Source organism: Epargyreus clarus, unplaced genomic scaffold, assembly GCF_041222505.1.
Source record: "Epargyreus clarus isolate Ecla_fem2 unplaced genomic scaffold, WU_Ecla_fem_2.2 ptg000033l, whole genome shotgun sequence".
In the NCBI taxonomy this organism is placed as follows: Eukaryota; Metazoa; Arthropoda; class Insecta; order Lepidoptera; family Hesperiidae; genus Epargyreus; species Epargyreus clarus.
In genome coordinates, this window is record NW_027332238.1 from 4,805,125 (window position 1) to 4,827,731 (window position 22,607).

The 22,607-nt window shown below is 36.0% G+C and overlaps 1 protein-coding gene and 1 non-coding gene across 10 annotated transcripts in view; one reads left to right on the top strand and one right to left on the bottom strand.

The window, feature by feature from the left end:
• Positions 1–22,607, bottom strand: part of LOC140755454 (segmentation protein cap'n'collar) — a 150,088-nt gene that overhangs the window by 75,506 nt on the left and 51,975 nt on the right. For all 9 annotated transcript variants that reach the window (XM_073090724.1, XM_073090725.1, XM_073090723.1 and 6 more), the window contains exons 3-5: positions 20,276–20,350; positions 19,644–19,781; positions 17,566–17,611 (exon numbers count right to left, since the gene is read on the bottom strand). In XM_073090724.1, the coding sequence (XP_072946825.1) occupies positions 17,566–17,611; positions 19,644–19,781; positions 20,276–20,350 (259 nt within the window). The remainder of the gene's footprint in view (positions 1–17,565; positions 17,612–19,643; positions 19,782–20,275; positions 20,351–22,607) is intronic.
• On the top strand, positions 21,134–21,204 carry TRNAG-GCC (transfer RNA glycine (anticodon GCC)). Its single transcript has one exon. It is a non-coding gene; the product is annotated as a tRNA-Gly (tRNA).

Below are 22,607 nucleotides of genomic sequence, written 5' to 3' on the forward strand. Positions count from 1 at the left end.
TTTCTATTCGAACACTTGTTTTATCACACGGTTTAATTAAACATTATTTACAAAATCAATAAAATCATATCTTAAATCCGGTAAAAACTACAACCAGACTTTAGGCCATGAATCCGCTAAAAGAACTACAACAAAATAAGATATTTTAGACATATTTAGGCTTGTTGGATTTCTTTTCTATTTGAACACTTGTTTTATCACACGGTTTATTAAAACATTGTTTAGGAAAAAACTTAAATTACATTCATAATAAATCATACTTTGATTCCGCTAAAACACTACAAAAAAAAACAAGAAATTGTCACTTTTTTAGGCGTGTTTCATTTCTATTCCAAAACTTGTTTTATCACACGGTTTATTAAAACACTATTTACAAAATTACTGTAATCATATTCAAAATCATACCTTAAACGCGCTAAAAATAGGCTTAAGGCTTGATGGATTCATTTAGATTCGAACATTAGCTTTATCACACAAATAATTCACACATTTATAATTAATTTAAATTGCTACCTTACAGGGTTTCATGCCACTGTATTAAATTTGTAACACCTTTATATGTGAGCCGCATGACGCACTAAAGATTGTTTATGAGATTATTTACCTAAAAAATAAAAAAATCATACCTCGAATCCCCAAAAACAACACAACACAATCAAAACACTGAACAAATCACTCGCGAAAACTTTTACCACGTTACCGGTAAATTCTGGTACTAATGTTGGTAACACCACTTTATACCGTCCGTAAAGGATACAGCCTGATCGCAGCCAAGTATAATAATGGGTCTGGATACCTTTTTGTCCCTTGCCGTTCACGTACTGTGCCTTTTTTGTCCGTCCAACCAGTGTAGAGCCTATGGGAGGCGGGGCTTACGGCGCTCTACCATCGTCTCTCTCTGTTACAAGCTCACGTCGTATGTGTGAACGAGACGGATGTATATTCGTGTTGCGTTAACGTGGCTTTTTTTAAGGACCAAACTGTGGTTACAGTTTTTGTTTTATGTATGAAAGGATCGTTCGATTCGGATGGGGTATAACGAGTTTTGTTGTGTATTAAGAAATATATATTTAAATGTATTTCTCGAACTAAATCTCGTATTAGACATATATTATCTTGATCGAGAGATTCGAGGTTCAAATCCCAGGCACCTCTGATTTTTCAAATATATGTGCGTTTTAGAAATCAATTATCACTTTCTAAAACGGTGAAGGAAAACATCGTGAGGAAACCTGCATACCTGAGATATCTTTAAGAAAAAAGTTTTCAAAGATATGTGAAGTCTTGCAATACGCACTTGTCCAGCGCGGTGGATTATGGTCTAATCCTTCTCATTCTATGAGAAGACCCGTGCCCAGTAGGACAGTAATGGGTTGAAGATGGTTTAAATGTATTTATTTAGTTAGGAATAAATCGTTAAGATTATCCCACTACTGGGATATTCTTTCAGAATGTGAAGGGTTAAGGCCACAGTCCACCGCGCTGGACAAGTGCGTATTGGTAGACTTCACATACCTTTGAAAACTTTTTTTTACCTTTTTTAACCTTTGCTAATTTTTAAAGAACTCTTCCGTGTAGGTGTTTTCTCACGGTGTATTCCTTCACCGTTAAAGAAAATAACAATTTATTGTCGTCATATTACATGACGTCAAGGTCACCATGAAAAAAGCGTCCGAGGTTTGATCCCCGGCCATGCCAAGTATAAAATGTAACGTAATACACGAAATTCTAATAAAGCTGTGAGTGTAGAAGGTATTTTAAAAATATTGTATTCGAGTTCAAAACTCTACCTATTTAGAGCAAGACCAAAATTCATACCAATGGACTTATTATTTCTTTAACATATATATTAATTAAATAACTTATTACATTCCCAAGACATTACATTATTTGTACCTAAAGGTACATATTTAGGTACCTAGGTAAAAAATTAAAAATAAATCGGTCCGAATCAATTTTGAATGAATTCCATTCGAAATTGTTTTTTTTCGATTAAGATAGATATTCTGTATTTTAATTTATGTTAGAAATTGGTTCTTAAGTAACTCGTTTTAATAATTACAATTTAAAGATTTTTTTTTTATCATCAACCCATTATTCTCCCACTGCTGTGCACGGGTCTCCTCTCATAATGAGAAGGATTAGGCCATAGTCCACCGCACTGGCCAAGTGCGTATTGGTAGACTTCACATAACTTTGAGATTTTTTTTATAAATCTCTCAGGTTTTCTCGCGATGTTTTCCTTCACCGTTTTTAGCAAGTGATAATTAATTTCTAATACGCACATAATTTCGAAAAGTCAGAGGTGCGTGCCTGGGATTTGAACCTCGGATCCCTCGATCAAAAGGCCGAGTTTCTTAACCACTGGGCTATCACTGCCGTTTATTTTTTTTAGTATCAGATATTTTAAATTAGACTTGTGAATAAAAAATAATTCAGTATGAATCGGAAAATTTTCAATAAATCAATTATTGAAACATTTTCAATTTCATAAAGTTTATGTGCCACGATAAGTAAACGGTGTACCTATATTGCTGTTAATATAATACGTTATATGTTAATCCTCAGGAGTAACAATGCATCTAAGTCCGACCTCGGGTTATACTCCAATACTATCTAAGGTTGACTACAGATGATATGACACTGAGAGTGGCTACTTATCATGTTAATTTCATGCTCATTTCCCACTCCCATTTTCCCAGTATACTAGATACACCCGAGGTATTCCCGACCAGTTTATACAAATTAATCAAACAGTTTCAAAAAAAGCTCTCCTTCAAGGCCGATGCATTGGCGACTTCTCTGGTGTTGCAAATGTTCATAGGCGACGGTGACTGCTTTCCATCAGGTAGCCCGTCTACTTTATACTGCTATATATTTTTTTATAATATAGCAATTTGGGAGTAGCAAACATGCAGTCCACCTGATAGCAAGTGGCTACTGCCATCCATGGACATCAGTAATCAACCCTAGTTAGGATCAGATATTCCTGAGGTCGGCCACTCTCTACTCTTGAAGACTAGGCTGGAACGCATCGGAAAAGTATGTCTTCCTTACCACACCCTTCAAACCAGAACACAGTAGCGTTTAACACTGCTGTTATGAGGCAGAAATAGGTGTGGCGGTGATGTCGCCTGAGTCGAACCACAAAAGTATCTACCAGCTTATAGGTACTTGATTTACATATATAAGGTCATACTAAAATTAAGTAAAGGAGAGACCAAAACGTTAATGTAGAGATCAATACTGTAGAGTAGGTAGTAGAGCTCTTTGACACATTTTTGAACATTTCAAAGTACCGAAAAACTTGAGAATCAAAAGAAAACTCATTCCATATCTTGTGTTTGCTAATTTGTATTAAAAAGTGACCAAAACTTTCAATATGATGATTTCACTTAGATTTAAAACTGAGATGGTAGAAAAATATAGAAGGAGCCTCGTTGGCGCGAATTTAGCAATTCGTCACTAGAAATCACGACTTTTGATATGGACTAAGCGTTCCAGCATCGTCCAGGGTAACGTCATATCTGTGGCCGACCTCAGGTAGGAATATCTAATCCTATCTGGGGTTGATTGCAGATGTCCATGGGTGGCAGTAGCCACTTACCATCAGGTGAACTTTACTCATCTTCTGCTCCTATATTATAAAAAAAAATGTCTTTGTAAAGATAAATGAAGGAGGTTTCTAAAGGCTTTTGAATAAGCAGAAATTTGATAGCTCAGACGCACTATCTATAGGAACTCAACATTGTCCGACATGGCATAGATTGAGCTAACACTAATAATGATGATGTCGCATTACAATGACTTGATTTGATGTTAACGTTAACGAAACCATAGTGAAACCCATATTTATGTTGAGATTATGCGCGTTGATGCGACCTGAACCCGTTATCTTGTAGCTCAAACGTGCTATCTTGATTTTTTAAGCTACATTTAACGCCGCATGCATAGATAGTCCAATCGCTACATTGTCTCGTCGCGAATAATCATGTTTGTGTACAACAGAAACTGAAAGCTTATTGCCACTTTTAGTCGTATTTTGCTAGCTCATACGCCCTATCTGTGCACTCACGCGCTCAGTCACTTCACGTTAGTTACGTTGGATAAACCACCGAGCTCAAGTACGCTATCCACACGTATTCCATCAATCTAAGTCCGCATACATTCAACCAGCACTTGCAAAGAAAATATTCGATCTCCTAGCCACGAGACACTATAATATTTTTGTATTGACATATCTGCCGAGCTCAAACACGCTATTTACAAAAATACAAGGTTCTCTAAGCCAGCATACAAGCTCAATATTACAACTGAGCCTCATTTTGCTAGGTCATACGCACTACTTATATAGTCACTTCATTGGTTGGATCAACTGCCGAGCTCAAACACGCTATCTACAGAAATACAAGGTTCTCTAAGCAGGCATACATTGAACCAGCACTAGTAACGATGATATGCGATCTCCTAGCTACGAGACATTGTTGTATTTTTGTATTGACATAATCGCCGAGCTCAAATACGCTATCCACACGTATTGTAACAGTCTAAGCGCGCATACGTTGAACCAGCACTAGTAACGATGATATGCGATCTCCTAGCCACGACACTAGTATTATTTTTGTATTGACACATCTGCCGAGCTCAAACACGCTATCTACAGAAATACAAGGTTCTCTAAGTCGGCATACAAGCTCAATATTACCACTGAGCCTCATTTGCTAGCTCATACGCGATATCTGTGCACTCACGGTCTCAGTCACTTCACGTCAGTCACTTTGGATAAACTGCCGAGCTCAAATACGCTATCTACACGTATTGTAACAGTCTAAGCCCGCATACATTGGAGCACTAGTAACGCTGATGCCCGATGACTGGCCGCTGCGTTGTCGCGTCACGATGACTTGAGCCGACGCTTCCGTTACCAAAATGTAGTGAAAGTGAGACTCGGTGGTGTTTGAACTCGGTTGTTTTGGTGTTAGAAGTTCGAATTGATCTTTTGGTGGAGGTAAGATCTCTAAGGTCTTCTTTACAAACATGTATGTCTCATTCTTGTGAACGCCAATCCAAACGCCTTGACGGATTTTGACACATAAGATACCCACTTTACATGGATTCGTCTAAATTGTGGGAATGACATATGGTAGTAGTGATACCCTAGTGGTTAAGAAACTCGGCCTCTGGATCGAGAGGTCCGAGGTTCAAATCCCAGGCAAGCATCTCTGATTTTCAAAGTTATATGCGTATTACAAATTAATTATCACTTGCTTAAACGGTGAAGGACATCGTGAGGAAACCTGCATACCAAACAAAAAGTTTTCAAAGGTATGTGAAGTCTACCAATTCGCACTTGGCCAGCGCGGTGGACTATGGCTTTATCCTTCTCTTTCTGAGAGGAGACCCGTGCCCAGCAGTGGGACAGTAATGGATTGATGATGATGTATGTACTCATTCTTTGGCACGCCAATCCAAAACGGCTTGTCGGATTTGAACATATGAGGTATTCGCTGTACACGGATTCGTATACATTGTTGAAATAATAGGTTGACATATAGGTGGATCCAGACCTGCTCACTTTTGGGGAATCAGTGCCCAGCAGTGGGATTTAAAAAGTACCCACAGAATTTAGATCTCAAATTTTTCAATATCTAGTAAATCTATGTCAAGTCAGGATTTTGGTCTTAGACAGTGTGGTGAAGGTTTCTACCTTCTTTACCCTTCTTTTTATTCTACCCTCTTGGGTTTCTACCCAAGTAGGAGTAGGTATCTTAGATCACTATATACCACTGTACTGTAATATACTACTGTATAGTAACAGTAATATTATTTCAATCCAAAATATTGGTCACAGATTTTTGACTCCGGTATTAAAATATTCCGACGAAACTAATCTTGATTTCCGTGCCCAGCAGTGAGAAACCAGCTATAAATTATAATCTTTCGCGTTATCAAAATGAAATCAATCATAATACAGTAACACACATTTAATTTGAATCAAAAATCAATCTGCGTTCAATATTTCTAAAAAGCACTCGAATCGATCATTAATATTACGGTTTTAGAAATCATGTTACTATTTAACTATTAAAATCATGTTTAACTTTCACTAATAAAGTTAACTGAGTGGTTTAGAGAAGTTACTTTTAACACAAAGTAAGTTTTTTTTTAAATTATATTAATTACTAGCTGACCCTGCAAACTTTGTACCGCCTCAAAATCTATTTATCAATTATATTTCATATAAAATATAGCCTATGTTACTCGTGGATAATGTAGCATTCGAATGGTGAAAGAATTTTTAAAATCGGTCCAGTAGTTTTTGAGCCTATTCATTACAACCAAACAAACAAACAAAGTTTTCCTCTTTATAATATTAGTGTAGATTAAAGTAGCATACGATTTATCACATCGCCATTATAAAAGACATTGCAAAAATCAGTTGACAATTCATAACTAACTTGAACATGAATCTGTGCCATGTGTCTGTAATATTAGCCACTGTCGGATGGAGATCTATAATCATCCCCAGATAGAGATATTTGAGTTTTACCTAAGATAGGCTACAGATGTGTTGCTATCTGAAGATTAACGTGCACTATTGATAATCAACCTATCTAATGCTTTGTTCATCAAATATCCATATATTATTAATAAGTTTTTTTTTATAATATAGGAGTAGCAGCGGGCATGCAGTCCATGTGATGGTAAGTGGCTACTGCCGCCCATGGACATCTGTAATCAACCCCAGATAAAGATATTCCTACCTGAGGTCGGCCACACATGCGCCGCTACCCCATAGGACTAAGCTGGAACGCCTCGGAAAAGTATGTCTCCCTTACCACACTTCAAACCAGAACACAGCAGCGCTACACTGCTGTTATAACAGAAATAGGTGTGGCGATGGTGCCGTCGAACCACAGAGGGTTCTACCACCTTTTTGCCGCAAATAATTCTCTCATACTACAAGTATGTTATACCAACCTAACCTATTTAAGGGTATACAATTATGCTGAGAGGTCATGACGCGGCCATCTTGTGACGTCACGGTGACTAGCTAGCGTGAATAGCTTAATTTTTACAACATTCAAAACAAAAACATTAAAAAATTTTGGTTTGAAGGGCGTGGTAACGGAGACATACTTTTCCAGCATTTTCATTCTACTTTTTTATTTTTAAAACACTCACAGCCCCACACTAGGATTCCCTGTATCGTGGGTGCTATGGACGCACACAGAGACAAATACACAAACACCCAGAAACAGACCCAGAAATCTAAATTCATCATTTAGAAATCTGTCTGGCCGGGGATCGAACCCGGGCCCCTCGCGTCAGACCGACATGATGATCGCTCCGCCACGCGGGTCGTCATACCGGTTTGACGTATAACGCTGAGCATTCCAGCTTAGTCCTCAGGGGTAGCGGCGCATCTGTGGCCGACCTCAGGTAGGAATCAAACCTATTTCTGCCTATTAACAGTAGTGTCAAGCGCTGCTGTGTTCTGGTTTGAAGGGTATAAGTAATTAAGGAGACATAATTTTCCAGCATTCTAGCTTAGTCCTCAAGGAAGCGGCGCATCTGTGGCCGACCTCAGGTAGGAATATAATCCATACGGCAGTAGCCACTTACCATGAAGTGTAATGTGTAATGATCTGCTACTCTTATATTATAAAGAATATATCATTGACTAAGGTGGTAGAATCCTTCTAAAAACAGCGGAAATACACTATTTCGGTTATAACAGCAGTGGCAAGCGCTCTAAGTGATGGTAACTGGCCACTGCCACCCATGGGCATCTGTAATCAACCCCGATAAGATTAGATTCCTACTCGAGGTCGGCTACACATGCGCCGCTAACCCTGAGGACTAAGCTGGAACGCCTCAGATAAGTATGTCTCCCTTACCAGATTTCAAACCAGAACACAGCAGCGCTTACTACTGTTATAACAGAAATAGGTGTGGCGATGGTGCCTCCGGAGTTAAACCACAGAGGGCTCTGCCACCTCCATTTTGTATATTTTTAACCCGCGGAAGGTAATGTTTTTGGAATGTATGTATGTCTCATTCTTTGTCACACTGCAGCCCAAACGGCTTGACGGATTAACATATGAGGTGTCGTTGGATTCGTCTAAATTGTGAGTGACATAGGCTATATTACCTACATTTTGTTATTAGTAAGAAAGAAAGAACTTTATTCTGATAATTGCAACACAAATGAAATAACAGAAAGATTATTAGGTAAAATAATTCTGTAGTGTATACTAACTCTTCATCCGAAAATCGAAACTGATATAGTCCGCGTAAAACTGCTAGTCCGCTCTGAATATAGAAATGAATCGCGTCGCCATAGCAAATTGTATGACTACACCTGCTTGCAACAACTTCAGAGCGGACTAGCAGCTTGGCGCAGACTATACCCTGCTACGTACTAAACAAAGCGCCACTTCAAAAAAAATCAGACAGACACAATCTTAAACTATTGTTGTTAAGTGACATATTTTTTCTTTAAACCAATCTCATTATCTTAAAAGGGAGATTAGAGCCCTTTTTTCAGTAGCCACCTTCAAAAGGGTTTAGAAAAAAGGGAACGACCACTCCAATCTACTTCTGTGCGGTTTTTGGTGTAAAAACTAATGTTAATGTTGTTAATGGATTTGTTAATTTCACGGTATATTTTTGGGGTTCCGTACTCAAAGGGTAAAAACCGAACCCTATTACTAAGCCTCCGCTGTCTGTCCGTCTGTCACAGGGCTCTATCTCCTGAACCGTAATAGATAAACACTTGAATTTCTTACAGATTATAACGGTGTCCGCTATAACAACAAATACTGAAAATAAAAAATCTTAAAAATAAATGGTGATCGCCATACAAGAAACTGCTTTTTCTCGACGTTTTCCGTTTTATTTACTGAAACGTAATAGTCTGCCCATTTTTCACAATTCATTTACTTCTATGGTTGCTATGATAACTAACACTAAATATAAAATAAAATGGAAATTTGGTACCTACAGAACCCAGAAGTGTAAGTTCGACTTACACTTGGCCAATTATTTATAACTCAGGTAGTCTTTGAAAGGTACAAAGAATATAGTTAGACTTAGAATACAGAATGTAGAAAATATAGTGAAATAGTTCTATGATTTGATTGAAGACTGTGAATACTGAATACCGACTGCTTTTTTTATAATCAGTAAAAAACCTAACCTAACCTAACCTAATCTTTGATAAGTAAACCTAACGATAAAGCAGACGTGCTACCTGATGGAAATCAGTCACCGTCGCCTATGGACATTTGCAACACCAGAGGAGTCGCCAATGCATCGCCGGCTTAAGATGAGAGCTCTTTTTGCACCTTTTTTGAAGAGCCCCATGTCACTTACATATGGGGTGACCATCTTTGTGGTTGGAGTGCCAACGCATCTGTGATCGGCATCAGGTAGAACCAATAATTTTTTTGCAAATAAAGTATATTTTTTAAATTTCATATTGACGGATATTTAGTGTATCAATAGGTAAAACAAATGGAGTACTAGGCAGACATTAGTAATTTTTTTATTAAATACCCTAACTATTTTGAAAGGAATTTTATTTAACTCGTGTACCTACTAAAACGCATAGTACCTACTTAAAGTTTAAATATAAAGATTTCTGTAGTAGCTATAGTTAGAATTAATTCACGTTCAGATCAACTCAAAAATATTTAAATAAATACTAAAATAAATCGTATTGCACTGTCCAGATAGAAACCTTAAATATGATCCTCCTTTGGTAGTTTTACAATAAAAAGTATATAAAAAACACTCGTATATAAAAATACCATAGATTAGTAAAGATACTTCGCCGCCTTGAAATTGAATGAAGCCACAAACGGCTTATTAGTAAGTTCTTTTTTTGAATTCTTGACAAATAAAAACATTTTTAGAGAACATTTACGAATAAATAACTAATACTGCGTAATTTACATAATAAATAAATAATTATTTCAAATATTTTAGGGACTTTTTAGCACGGAGACGTTGCAAAACTTTTTTACGCAACTATTTCAATTCTCAAAACTGGGTACATTTTCTTGTTAGGAGTGAGTAATCTTTACTAATCTATGAAAAATACAATAATGTCCAAAAATTTCACCTCAATAAATCGCCTACTTTTCGAAATTTTCGGAAACAAACATACGAAACTATTTTATACATAATACAACGCTATAATCGTTCTGATTTTAAATTCCATCTTCATTTTACTAATAAATCCATAGAACGTATTTTTAAACAACTTTCCATTATGAAATAAGGTGGAATTCTGTGCGTCGATACGGAGTTACGCCATTTTGTGTTTACGCGCCAAATTATTGATTAGAGAATGAACCGACCAATCGGAGGGCACGAAACCAAAAATGGCGGACAGGGGTAGATCGCCCCTCGGAAATTTATATCCATCCCGTCTAATTTATTACGTATTGTACGCTCCGACATTAATCTTTTTCTAGCTTTATTAATGGATAATGGTGGGCCGCTGTTTTATTCTAATGAAACGGTTTCCCGCGGGTTTTCGTGCCGCCATCTTGGAGCGTTCGCGCGCTTGGGTTTATTTTTTTTAAATGTGCGGCAAAGTTTTGTGAATTGTTATGCCAATGTTGTTTTAATATTATTTCATATTTTTAAATAAATAGGTAAAATTTGAACCGAATTTTCATAAGGTTCTCTATGGTGTGTGAAGTCTAACAAACACTTTATAAATGAAATGGAGTGTTCTTAAAGTCCTCGCTCTGTAAAAAGATTATCCCAAAAGTGGGGCCGTGGGCTCTTATCACCAAATTTACAAAAATACAAAAATATCTGGTAGGTCGATCTATGATTTTAAATTATTTATTTTAAGTTTAAAATGTTTATGTACCTACTTGTGTCTATACCTTTTGCAGTTACAGGTTCAATCCTCGACGAAATACATAATTATATGAATTTAATTTATCTTCTGGGTCTGGGTGTTTATTTCGTCTGTATGTCCTTGCATCCATGACACAAGGAAACTTGGTGTAAAGAAATTTTGAAAACGTTATTACTGTGATACAAAGAATGAAAAAGCATTTTTAAAACATTATTTACTTCGTAGAGTTTGTGGTAAGTTTGAAAACGGTTTAAAATAGGTAATTTTGTCCATTAGTCCTCGATGTAGGGTTACGTAATAAGTTAATAACGTAATTTTTATATGGCGCAAGAACTTTTCGGGTTAAATATAACTGTGGCTCTATATGACACACTAATCTGTTACAACACTAGTGTATCATTAGTATTTATCCTAACTTTATAACATGGATTTCCTTAAAGTATAGACATCTGTAATCAACTTCAGATAATATAAGAATCCTATCTGAGATCAACCAAAGACGCGACGCTACCATTGAAGAATAAGCTGGAACGCCTCGGATAAGTATGTCTCTTACCACCCTTCGAACCAGAACACAGCAGCGCTACACTGCTGTTATAACAGAAATAGGTGTGGCGATGGTGCCGCCGGAGTCGAACCACAAAGGGTCCTACATCTACAGCCTATGGTTATTGGTGGTGTACATTTTAATTTTTTATTGAGTGTGTCAGACACATAAAATTGCTCATTTATAACATATATGTCATTATCAACATTAATAACATTAATAATTAACGTCACTTATTAATTTTTTTTTTTTTATATTTTTGGAATATTCAATCTTGCTTTGAGTTATTTGTCATCTAATTTTTGCAATGTCTTTTGTAATGGAAGTGCGTTAATTAGTGGATAAAGTGGATTAATATTGTAAATCGTTAGAAATCTATTCAAATTATTTTATTATTAGTATTATTTTAATTAATTATTTTGTGTTATTTTTATAATACTAAGTTCTTATTTATATAATCACTGGCTGGTACGATTGTATGAATGAGCATAAAAAAGAAAAGAAGAACGCTCTTGAAGTTTGAGTTGTATTTTGCGCGGGAATAATGAAAGTGGTAAATTGGTCGAAGATACAGTTTTATTCTTTAAAAATGTTAATGATTGTGGTAGAATTTGTCTAAAATGACTATTTTGGTGTTTGTTTACGTACTTCCCATATATTTCCACTGGGGGCACTAATTGGAAATGTATGGGCAAATACGTGAACAAATACAAAAACATTCATTTTTGTAAAAACATAACAACTCATACTAAGGATATATTCCGCGCCAAACTGCTAGTCCGCTCTGAAGTTGTTGCGATCAGGTGTAGTCATACAATTTGCTATGGCGACGCGATTCATTTCTATATTCAGAGCGGACTAGCAGTTTTACGTGGACTATACTGGAATCCCGTCTGAGCGATATCATACGGAGTAGCCCAGTAGCGACGTCTAGTACCAAAAACGCTACGTTACCATGATTAAATAGTAAGCATGGGAAACTTGACATGTCATCATAACAGAGCCAACGAACTCTATGTGGGTTCGAATCCTTTCGACTCTACTTTATATCATTATCATCATTACCGTCCTACTGGGCACGGGTCTCCTCTCATAATGAGAAGGATTAGGCCATAGTCCACCGCGCTGGCCAAGTGCGTATTGGTAGACTTCACATACATTTTTTTAAAGATTTCACACAAGTTTCCTCACGGTGTTCTTTCGCCGTTTAAGCAAGTGATAATTAATTTCTAATACGCGCAAAGCTTCAAAAATCAGAGGTACCTGGGATTACGGATCCCTTGATCAAGTATGAAGTTGTAGAACCCTTTGTGGTTTAAATCCGGTGGCACTATTACCACACCTATTTCTGCCTAATAACAGCATTGTTATGCGCTGCTGTGTTCTGGCGTGAAGGGTATGTTAAGGGAGGATACTTTTCCGAGGCATTTCAGCTTAGACCTCAGGGGTAGCGGCGCATCTGTGGCCGACCTTAGGTAGGAATATCTAATCCTATCTGGGGTTGAATAAAAATGTCCATAGGTGGCAGTAGCCACTTACCATCAGGACTGCACGCTCGTCTGCTACCCCTATATTATATAAAAAGAAATCCCAGATATGATTTCATATATGGGGCCTTAGTTACAAATTCAAAGTTGGTCCAAATTCTATGGGTCTTTCCAGTTCTCCCCACAACACCATGATTAATGCTCCCCATCAAGTCGTACGTCTCAATCCCGGGGGAGTTCAATCATTAATAATCCTTTGTGGAATTAAAATCAATTTTAGTCGCCATTGTACTGTTCATATTGTATGGGTTTTTGTATGTATGTATGTACTGTTTGGTGAATCGAAAATCGAAATGTTTGAATGAGAAATATTTTTGCAAAATTCAGAATTCAATGTCTGTATATATTATTTGCTTATGTGTTTATAAGGAAATTTGTATCTAATAATAGAATGTGTGGATTATGTACGTATGAAAGAAGTCATACTTCCTTGGCGTAAAAGATAGATAAATATAGTTTTGTATAGTATTGAAATAGCATACGAGCATGTAGTCCACCTAATGGTAAGTGGATACTGCTGCTCATGGACATTATTCAACCCCAGATAAGATTAGATTCCTACCTGAGCTCTACCACAGATGCGCCGGTACCCCTGAGGTCTATACCTGGAACGCCTTGGAACAGTATGTCTCTTACCACACCCTTCAAACCGGAACACAGCAGCGCTACACTGCTGTTATAACAGAAATAGGTGTGGCGGTGGTGCCGCCGGAGTCGAACCACAGATGGTTCTACCACTTTCTATCAAGCAATCGAACACAAGCATATGTATTTGGGTTTGTCACCATATTTTCGAGTCCTAGCATATTGCCTCCGAGTTTTCGACCATTTTTAGCGTCGTAACATCACACGGACCCAATCAAAAAACCACATAATTTATTCATTACGAAATAAAACTGGAATTTCGAAGATCCCGAACAAAGGATCAAAAAACCAATAATAAGAGTCGATCTTTGAAATATTGAGAGAGACACGTTTCTCAGCGGCGGTGTAATGAGATTTCAAAAAACCAGTATAAGTTGGCCTCCCCCGCCCCCGTGTTACTTAAATGAGTGGTGGTATAAGGGGTGGGTGGACGGAGACCGGGGATCAGGTTAGGTTGGTAGCGTCGTGGACTTGACAGCCAAATTCAAAAAGAATGGTCCTCGACTTTCCCGCGAGTCATGCTATCGTGTAGGGTGGCCATGATCAAGGGGTAAAGCAGGACTGTACATAAATTGTAATCTTATATATAAAATTCTCGTGTCACAATGTTAGTTACTGTACTCCTCCGAAACGACTATCGATTTTCACCAAATTTTATATGCATGCAGTAGGTCTGAGAATCGGCTACTATCTATTTTTCATACCCCTAAGTGATAAGTGTTCACCCTTAACATTTTTTTATTTATATGGCAACACAACGTTTGCCGGGTCAGCTAGTATTAGCATATATTTTTTCTTGACCAGCGCGGTGGACTATGGTCTAATCCGTCTATCCGAGAGTCGATCCGTGTCCAGCAGTGATACAGTAGATTGGCGAAGTCGATTTTTTTCAAAATGCACGCATCCAAAAGGGGGAACACTTCCAAAACCACTGACCCATGGCCACCCTACCGCCGCCTGTGTACCCTATGATTAATAATCCAGGCATTTTTTCCCGCTTCCCCGACAACAGTACCGAAATTGGTGATATTATAAACTTCCAGAATAATCCCCATTCAATGTATTACAATAATAGTTTTCGTAATGTATAGGTGTCGTGCGCCATTTTGTCTTATGAAGATATCATCGTTTTTATAGTATAAAGTTTCTTATTTCGATAACAGCAGTGTAGCGCTGCTGTGTTCTGGTTTGAAGTGTGGTAAGAGACATACTTTTCCGAGGCGTCCCAGCTTAGTCCTCAGGAGTAGCGGCGCATCTATGCCGACCCCAGGTAGGAATATCTAATCCTATTTGAGGTTGATTACAGATGTCCATGGGCGGCAGTAGCCACTTACTATCAAGTGGACTGCATGCTCGTCTGCTACTCCTATATTATATAAAAAAAATATATGACTCTACTACCAATTTCTTGATAAGAAAATAAGCTTTTCACTACCTACATAATAAAACTAACTCTGTCGTGGACTACCACCGATGAGTCTTACACACGTTGGTGGGTTAAACTAGTGAATCTAGAGACGTGAAACTTTATGTAGAGGTCGTATGGATATAAAACTAAAATGAGCAATAACTCAAGATTAAATAAAACTCTAAAAGGGGTATATAGCGAATGAAAGGTTATAAAGGTAATTGAGAGACAATGTAGAGTCTGCGTTGAAATCTAATGAACGTTTATATTGAGCCTCTTGTACTTATGATACTATTGAGTATTTTTCTTCTTAATGTAAGCTTGAGAGTTCTTCAAAAAAATCTCAAAAGTATGTAAATACAACAGTGAGATACTAAAGACGCCACGCAAAGCCGCGCGACAACTATATACATACAACATCGCATCCAACAATTAACAAGTAATCTCCCAAGGTTCACACAAAAAACGGTCCGTTTGTCGGTCTGTGGAGAACAGTTGCGAATATAGCTGAATCACTTGACTAATGCATTCCTATCGGGGGTGGCATGGGGTGCAATCGAATGGGAAACGGTGGTGTTACGAAATCAAGAAAAAAACAACACCCTATAGGTACTATTAACGATTGATAATAAAAAACAACACCCTGTAGATATTACATAAAAATAATAAAACATACTGTATATAAAATATATTGTATGAAGGTATGCAGTCCACCTGATGGTAAGTGGCTAGTGCCGCCCATGGACATCTGTAATCAACCCCAGATAGGATTAGATATTTCCATCTCATGATGGCCACAGATGCGCCGCTACCCCCGAGGACTAAACTGGAACACCTCTGAAAAGTATGTCTCCCTTACCACCTTCAAACCAGAACACAGCAGCGCTTAACACTGCTGTTATGAGACAGAAATAGGTATGGCGGTGGTGCTGCCGGAGTCGAACCGAAAAGGGTTCTACCACCTTCAAAACCTTCGACTCCGGGAACACCACCTACTTCTTTCTCAATTAAAAATACAAAATCAACGAAAAAACAACATGCTGTAGATATAATGCGCTGAAAACGAAACAATAGAAAGTTACAAAAAAACATACTTATGTGTTATACATATTACGTTTTTATTGCATTCAAAAATATTTGAAAATTTAAATAAAAATTAAAAAGAACATCTGTATAAAAACATCAAATAACCCTTAATATTCTTCAAATAAAAACTTTCATATCATTTAAAATTCGCTCTATATTTTTTGGCGCAAATCACACCGAAATCAGTTAGCCGTTCCCAAAATATATATTCGCAAAGCCCTTTTATATATTTTGATATAAAAAATAACAATATTGTATTATAAGATCATATAAGCTACGAAAACTGAAAATTCAAAAACCATGTAGACAACTTTTATCCTTAAATTTATAGATAAATAGAAAAATAAAAACTATTTCTGATTACAAATAGGGTGGCTTTCATTACGCGTATCGCATACACCCTTATATAAATAGGGGTAGTAACCCCTATTTACAGTTATGTGTAGGGGAAGCTACCAAGGGTGGATTTACACTTGAGTGCGGCAATAGTGAAATACGGAATAGGTAATATTATATTTTTCTGTATTTTTTATAATATAGGAGTAGCAGACGAGCAGTCTACCTGATGGTAAGTGGCTACTGCTGTAATCAACCCCAGATAGGATTAGATTCCTACCTGAAGTCAGCCACAGATTCGCCGCTACCCCTGAGGACTAAGCTGGACCGCCTTGGGAAAGTATGTCTTCCTTACCACACCCTTCAACCCAGAACACAGCAGCGCTTAACACTGCTGTTATAATAAAAATAGGTGTGGCGGTGGTGCCGCGGGAGTCGAACCGAAGCCGAAGGGGTTCTACCACCTTTAAACTTTCTGTTGTACACTACAAAAGAAGTGACACTTCGGTGACGTCACTACAAAAAGTAATATCTAAATATATATAACTCAAAGGTGACTGACTGACATAGTGATCTATCAACGCACAGCCCAAACCACTGGACGGATCGGCCTGAAATTTGGCATGCAGGTAGATGTTATGACGTAGGCATCCGCTAAGAAAGGATTTTGATCAATTCTACCCCCAAGGGGATAAAATAGGGGATGAAAATATTACTTCGTAACGCGAGCGAAGCCGCGGGCAAAAGCTCGTTTCAATAATAAACTAATTAGGTAATAATTAATACCCTATTTATATTAATTTCATATCAGTTTCATTAGGTAGTTGGAGTGTTAACATTATTCTTATACTAATTATTATTTTAAGTCGGTTTAACCCTTACAAATAAGGTTTAACTTTTATATTAATTTACTAACCTAGGTTAGGTTAGTAAATTAATATAAAAGTTAAACCTAACCTAACCTAACCTAACCTAACCCAAGACCAAATTTCTTTTAAGATATAAAAGATAATTCCCTTCAGCCGGAGATATTTTACTTTGCCTGTAAAACCTAGTGTCATGAAAGATAAAAGTAAAGATAAAGATAGACATCAAAAGATAAAATATAACTTACCAGTCTCGGTATCCACGGTGTAAGAGAGTCCGGCCCAGGGATCATCCTATTAAAAAATATAATTATTAAAATTAAATCCTAGAATATTAATACTTATATAAGTTTTTAGAAACTATTAAATTCTTATTTAAAACAACTTATTTAAGGCCTTTATTATGCACTTTGTATTATTCAAGTAAATTGAATTGTATTATTAAAGTAATATTTTAATAATAGTTACACGTTTATTTTTAATTTTTTAACGTTTTATGAAAGTAAGTATAGTTCTTATAAGTAATTAATACGTATGTGTGTAGTGTGTACCTATGTAACGTATGACGATATATAGTCTGATTCATAATTAGGTGTCCAAAATGTAAACAAAGAAATGTCACTGTCAAAATTAACAAGAAACAAAAACTTTAACAAACTCAACAAAAAACGAAAATTTAACAAATATACACAATTTAACAAACGCATTATGTAAACGAGAAAACATTAGAGTTTGATCACAATCACGAAAATGAATAATATCAGTTACGAAACTAAAAATGACAGCACAAGAAATGTCTTGGATTCCGGTTGTGTTACCATTATCACATTTTAATTTTCTACCATAATTTTGTTTTTTATTATTATTACTCTATGGAACGAAATTGAGGTGATATAAATATTAGAAAATGTGAATTAATAATAATTTATTTAGATTATTATTTTATTATTGTTGTATTACTTAAATATCGACAAAAATAAAAACTACCATTTCTAACGTATTTTCTTGATAGGTCAACACCTTTGTTTACATTTTGGACACCTAATTATGAATCAGAGTATAGGTAGATACTTCTTTGATGTGTGTAATAAAATAATTCGCCAAGTACGAATCAATCTTGCACATGGAGACTTCCGTACCACCAAATGTTTATTATATTTTACTTATTTTTATAAAATAACCATATTAAAATATGTTTATTGTTCTTATTTGTATTTATTATAATAGCAGTTATAGTAGTAAACGGATTGTTAAAGTTTCAACTGTCTTTCTAGTACGGTTTTAACATTTAGATCGAAAAATGCCACCATAAGTAAATATTGAACTTTATTTTATTTTTATTGTATTTGTTGTTATAGCGGCCAGCGAAAACAAAAAAATATTATATTATTTTTACGAGACATTAAATTTATGAAGTAAAAAGTTCAAACATGTCGTTAAACAAACGCTATGTAAAAAAGCGTACTATAAACTAAGTGATTATTTGACTGACAAAACGGTGTGGTCTGAAGTAGTTCCAGCTCCACATGTACCATTAGGTTAAGTTTAACATTGTAAAATCCATTTTTTAAAAGATGTGTGTTATGGAGTTTCTTTCGCCGCTTCTTCTCCATAACGAAACACCTTGTGAAGTGGTAGTTTGACATTCAAAAATTTCTCTGCAAAGAATCTATTTAGAATAAAAAAAAATTGATTTGATTTATGGTGGTAATTTTAGTTGTCGCTGTTGTAAAACTGACTCCCATATTGTTTCCTAAACGCTCCAAAACAAGTATAACTTCAAAAATAACCCAATTCTAGAGGTTTCTACTAAATGGCATTTGTATGTGCGTTATTAATATTTAATATACGCAAATCGGAAAACATAGTATTTTTCAAAATTGCATATGGAGTATCTAAGTTTGCTCCTATAGGCAGGGCCGGATTTAGAGGTCTAGAGGCCCTGGGGCAACAAAGGAGTGGAGGCCCCCTGGCCCCAAATTATTTTCCGAATAAAATGAACAATTTTTTCAGTTGAGTTATTCAATAAATATTTTATTGTGAAACGCAGGTAGATTCTTCTAGTATTCATGTTTGTACAAAGTACTGTAGATAAAGGTAAAACAGCGAAAAAGAATATCAAAAGAAAATATATATATATATTTTTTTTTACTAGTGTTTTCTAGTCGGAATTTATAAAATCCGACGTCTCTATTGTGGGGGCCCCTCTTTTGTGGAGGCCCCGGGGCCCGGTTCCCCTCCCTTAAATCCGGCCCTGCCTATAGGTATGAGTATGAATGAAAACTGGATTTGGATAAGTGTGTTTGTAATAAAGTAATACACTCACCTCCTTAGGTTCAGTCTCCAACAGCGAAGCCTTCACCTGCTCTATCTTCTTGTTCTCTTCTAGAGTCTTCTGCAGACTCTTCTCCTTCAAATCCTTCCCGGTCTCGTCCTGCTCTACCTTGGTTGCTTGAGGCCCCTCCTGGGCCACAAAAATACATTATTTATCTCCCCCTAAACCATAAAAATACAGTATTTATTTTCCTAAAACACGAAAATACATTATGTACTATCCTAGGCTATAAAATACATTATTTACCTGCTTCGTAGATCATAAATATATAATATTTACTTTCCTGGACTACAAAAATATAGTATTTACTCTCCTAGATCATAAAAATACAGTATTTACATTCGTAGGCTACAAAAATACAGAATTTACTCTCTTAGACCATTAAAATACAGTATTTATTTTCCTAGGCCACAAAAATACATTATTCGAGGGTAAATAATGTATCACAAAAGATCTAGATCACAAAAATATAGTATGTACAAAATTTTAAAAATGTTTTTTTATTTGTCAAGAATTTAAACAATAAATGATTAAATCATTTTGTGGCTTCATTCAATTTTAAGGCGGTGAAGTATCTTTCTACTTTACTTATCAAAGATTTATACAATTTTTGGAAAACTCACCGGTTGCATGGGGTCTTCGAGGGAGAAACCCATGTCCACATCTTGCTTCCACAGCACCTCGATGAGATCCATGTCCTGCGAACAAAAAATAAAATAATTTAGATACTAAAATTAATAAAATAATTTGAAGGTGGTTCGACTCCGGCGGCACCACCGTCACACCTATTTCTGTTATAACAGCAGCGTTAAGCGCTGTTATTTTCTGGTTTGAAGTATGTTTCCCTTACCACATCCTTCAAAACGGAACACATAAACGCCTAACACTGCTGTTATAACAGAAATATAAGAAATAGGTGTGGCGGTGGTGCCGCCAAACGAACCACAAAGGGTTCTACCACCTTCAAATTTGTAATATTTGTTATCATAGCAGCCCTAGACGTAAACGCATTATGAAAATTTGATCTGTCTCCCTATAATACAATAGATAAAGCCAAGATTACTGTAAATAGCAGTATCTTTACCCCCATTTACTTCCAACTTTTTTTATTTTTTAGTATTTGTAGTTATAGCGGCAACAATTATGCATATTCTGTGAAAATTTCAAATGTCTATCTATTACGGTTCAGGAGATAGAGCCCTGTGACAGACAGAGAGACAGCGGAGGCTTTGTAATATGGTTCCGTTTTTACCCCTTGGGTAGGAAACCTTATAAAATGACGTTTATATGGACTTTATTATTAATTGATGTAACCCCCAAAAGATAATTAAAATTTTCTTTAAACTACATATTGTCAAATTTCGATCGTTGGTTAATTAAAGTCGGATAGATTGACTATCAATAAAGGACATAAGTTTATTTAATAGAATGTTATGTGGTTTGTTTTAATATCATTATAAAATTCGTCAATATTAACGTAAGCATCGGTGGTTCAGTGGTAGAATGCTCGCCTGCCACGCGGGCGGCCCGGGTTCGATTCCCGGCCGATGCATCGTTGTTGTCATTGCCATCTTTTTTTTCTTTATTTTTTTATTAAACAAATATTAATCTAAATTAACAATATAATTATTTTTCTTTTCTTATATATAATTATTTTAAAAACTTTTTTATTTATGTAATATTTTTGTAACTTTTATTATTAGGATAGTATTGTAAATAATGAAATATAAATTATACATTAAAACAATAAAAAAAATGTTATTCTCAGTTATGTTATTTAATAATAATTGCATGCTATAAAAATAATTTCAGACTGACTCATATATTGCCCTAAAAATATTTTGAAAAAATAAAAGAATTTTGCCTGTAAAGTATTCGACTTTATATTTATCAAAATTTCAAATAAGACTTTTCCATCGATTTGTCATTTATCATTACTTCTCAGAATTTGATCCTTATAGTAGGGGAGCCCAGGATGCTAAATGTGTAGAAACTCGAGCGTCATTGGGACCTATACGATTGTGTAGATTAGACGTTATAATGAAGAAAAGGTTATATGATATTTTTCGATCAGCGGGGGGTTTTCTTATTCTGACGATTTGAAAAAAAACTTGTATGAAGAATAATGTATTTTCCTAAAAATTAGCCTTTTCCTTTAGTTTGTGATGCACCATTAGTTCCCAGGGATTCATGCTAATAAGTGACACTATCAGATAGTATAATAATAGTTTTTTTTTTCAAAATGACTTTTTCACTACTCCGACGTGTGGTAATTGGCAGATTATGATGTTTCCCGTTTTCTAGCATTATTTCCTTTATATTAAAAATAAAATTGACCACCCTCGAGCATGTCCAGTGTACGATTTTTTTGATTCTGCAAACCCCCCGACATAGAAAGCTCATTTATGGTTTAGGATACTCTACAGGGTGTAAGGTTTCTCCCATATCATAGTCTGACGCGCTCGAGACACTTCCGAAATCCCCTCTTGGGCTCCCCAATTATTATAAGCGACACTATCCAATATAAGTGCGAATATAGAGTGAGTTTTATTTTCAAAATGAACTCGTTCGATTCCCGGTAAGAGAAATAGATTTTTTTAAAATCCAATGACTCAGGTTTAGTTTTCATCAAAATCGGCCTCGTAACTTTCGGCGTTTTTCGCTAATCCTTATAGATTGCATTTGGCCCTGAAGGTCCATTTGAAAAATACACCCTGTATATAAAAACAATAATAATATACATTCAACAACTTTGTATAGAATCCAAGTTGAAACCAAAGAGTTTGTTCAAATAATTATAGTTTAAAAACTAACAACCACGCTAAAATCGCACAAGGAAAATCGTTAATCCCGATTCCTGACGATCCTGATGAGGAGATTGGGATAAAATTATTAAAATCGTGTATTGTCATCGATTCTTGATAATTATTCAGAATTTTAAATTAATCGGACTGT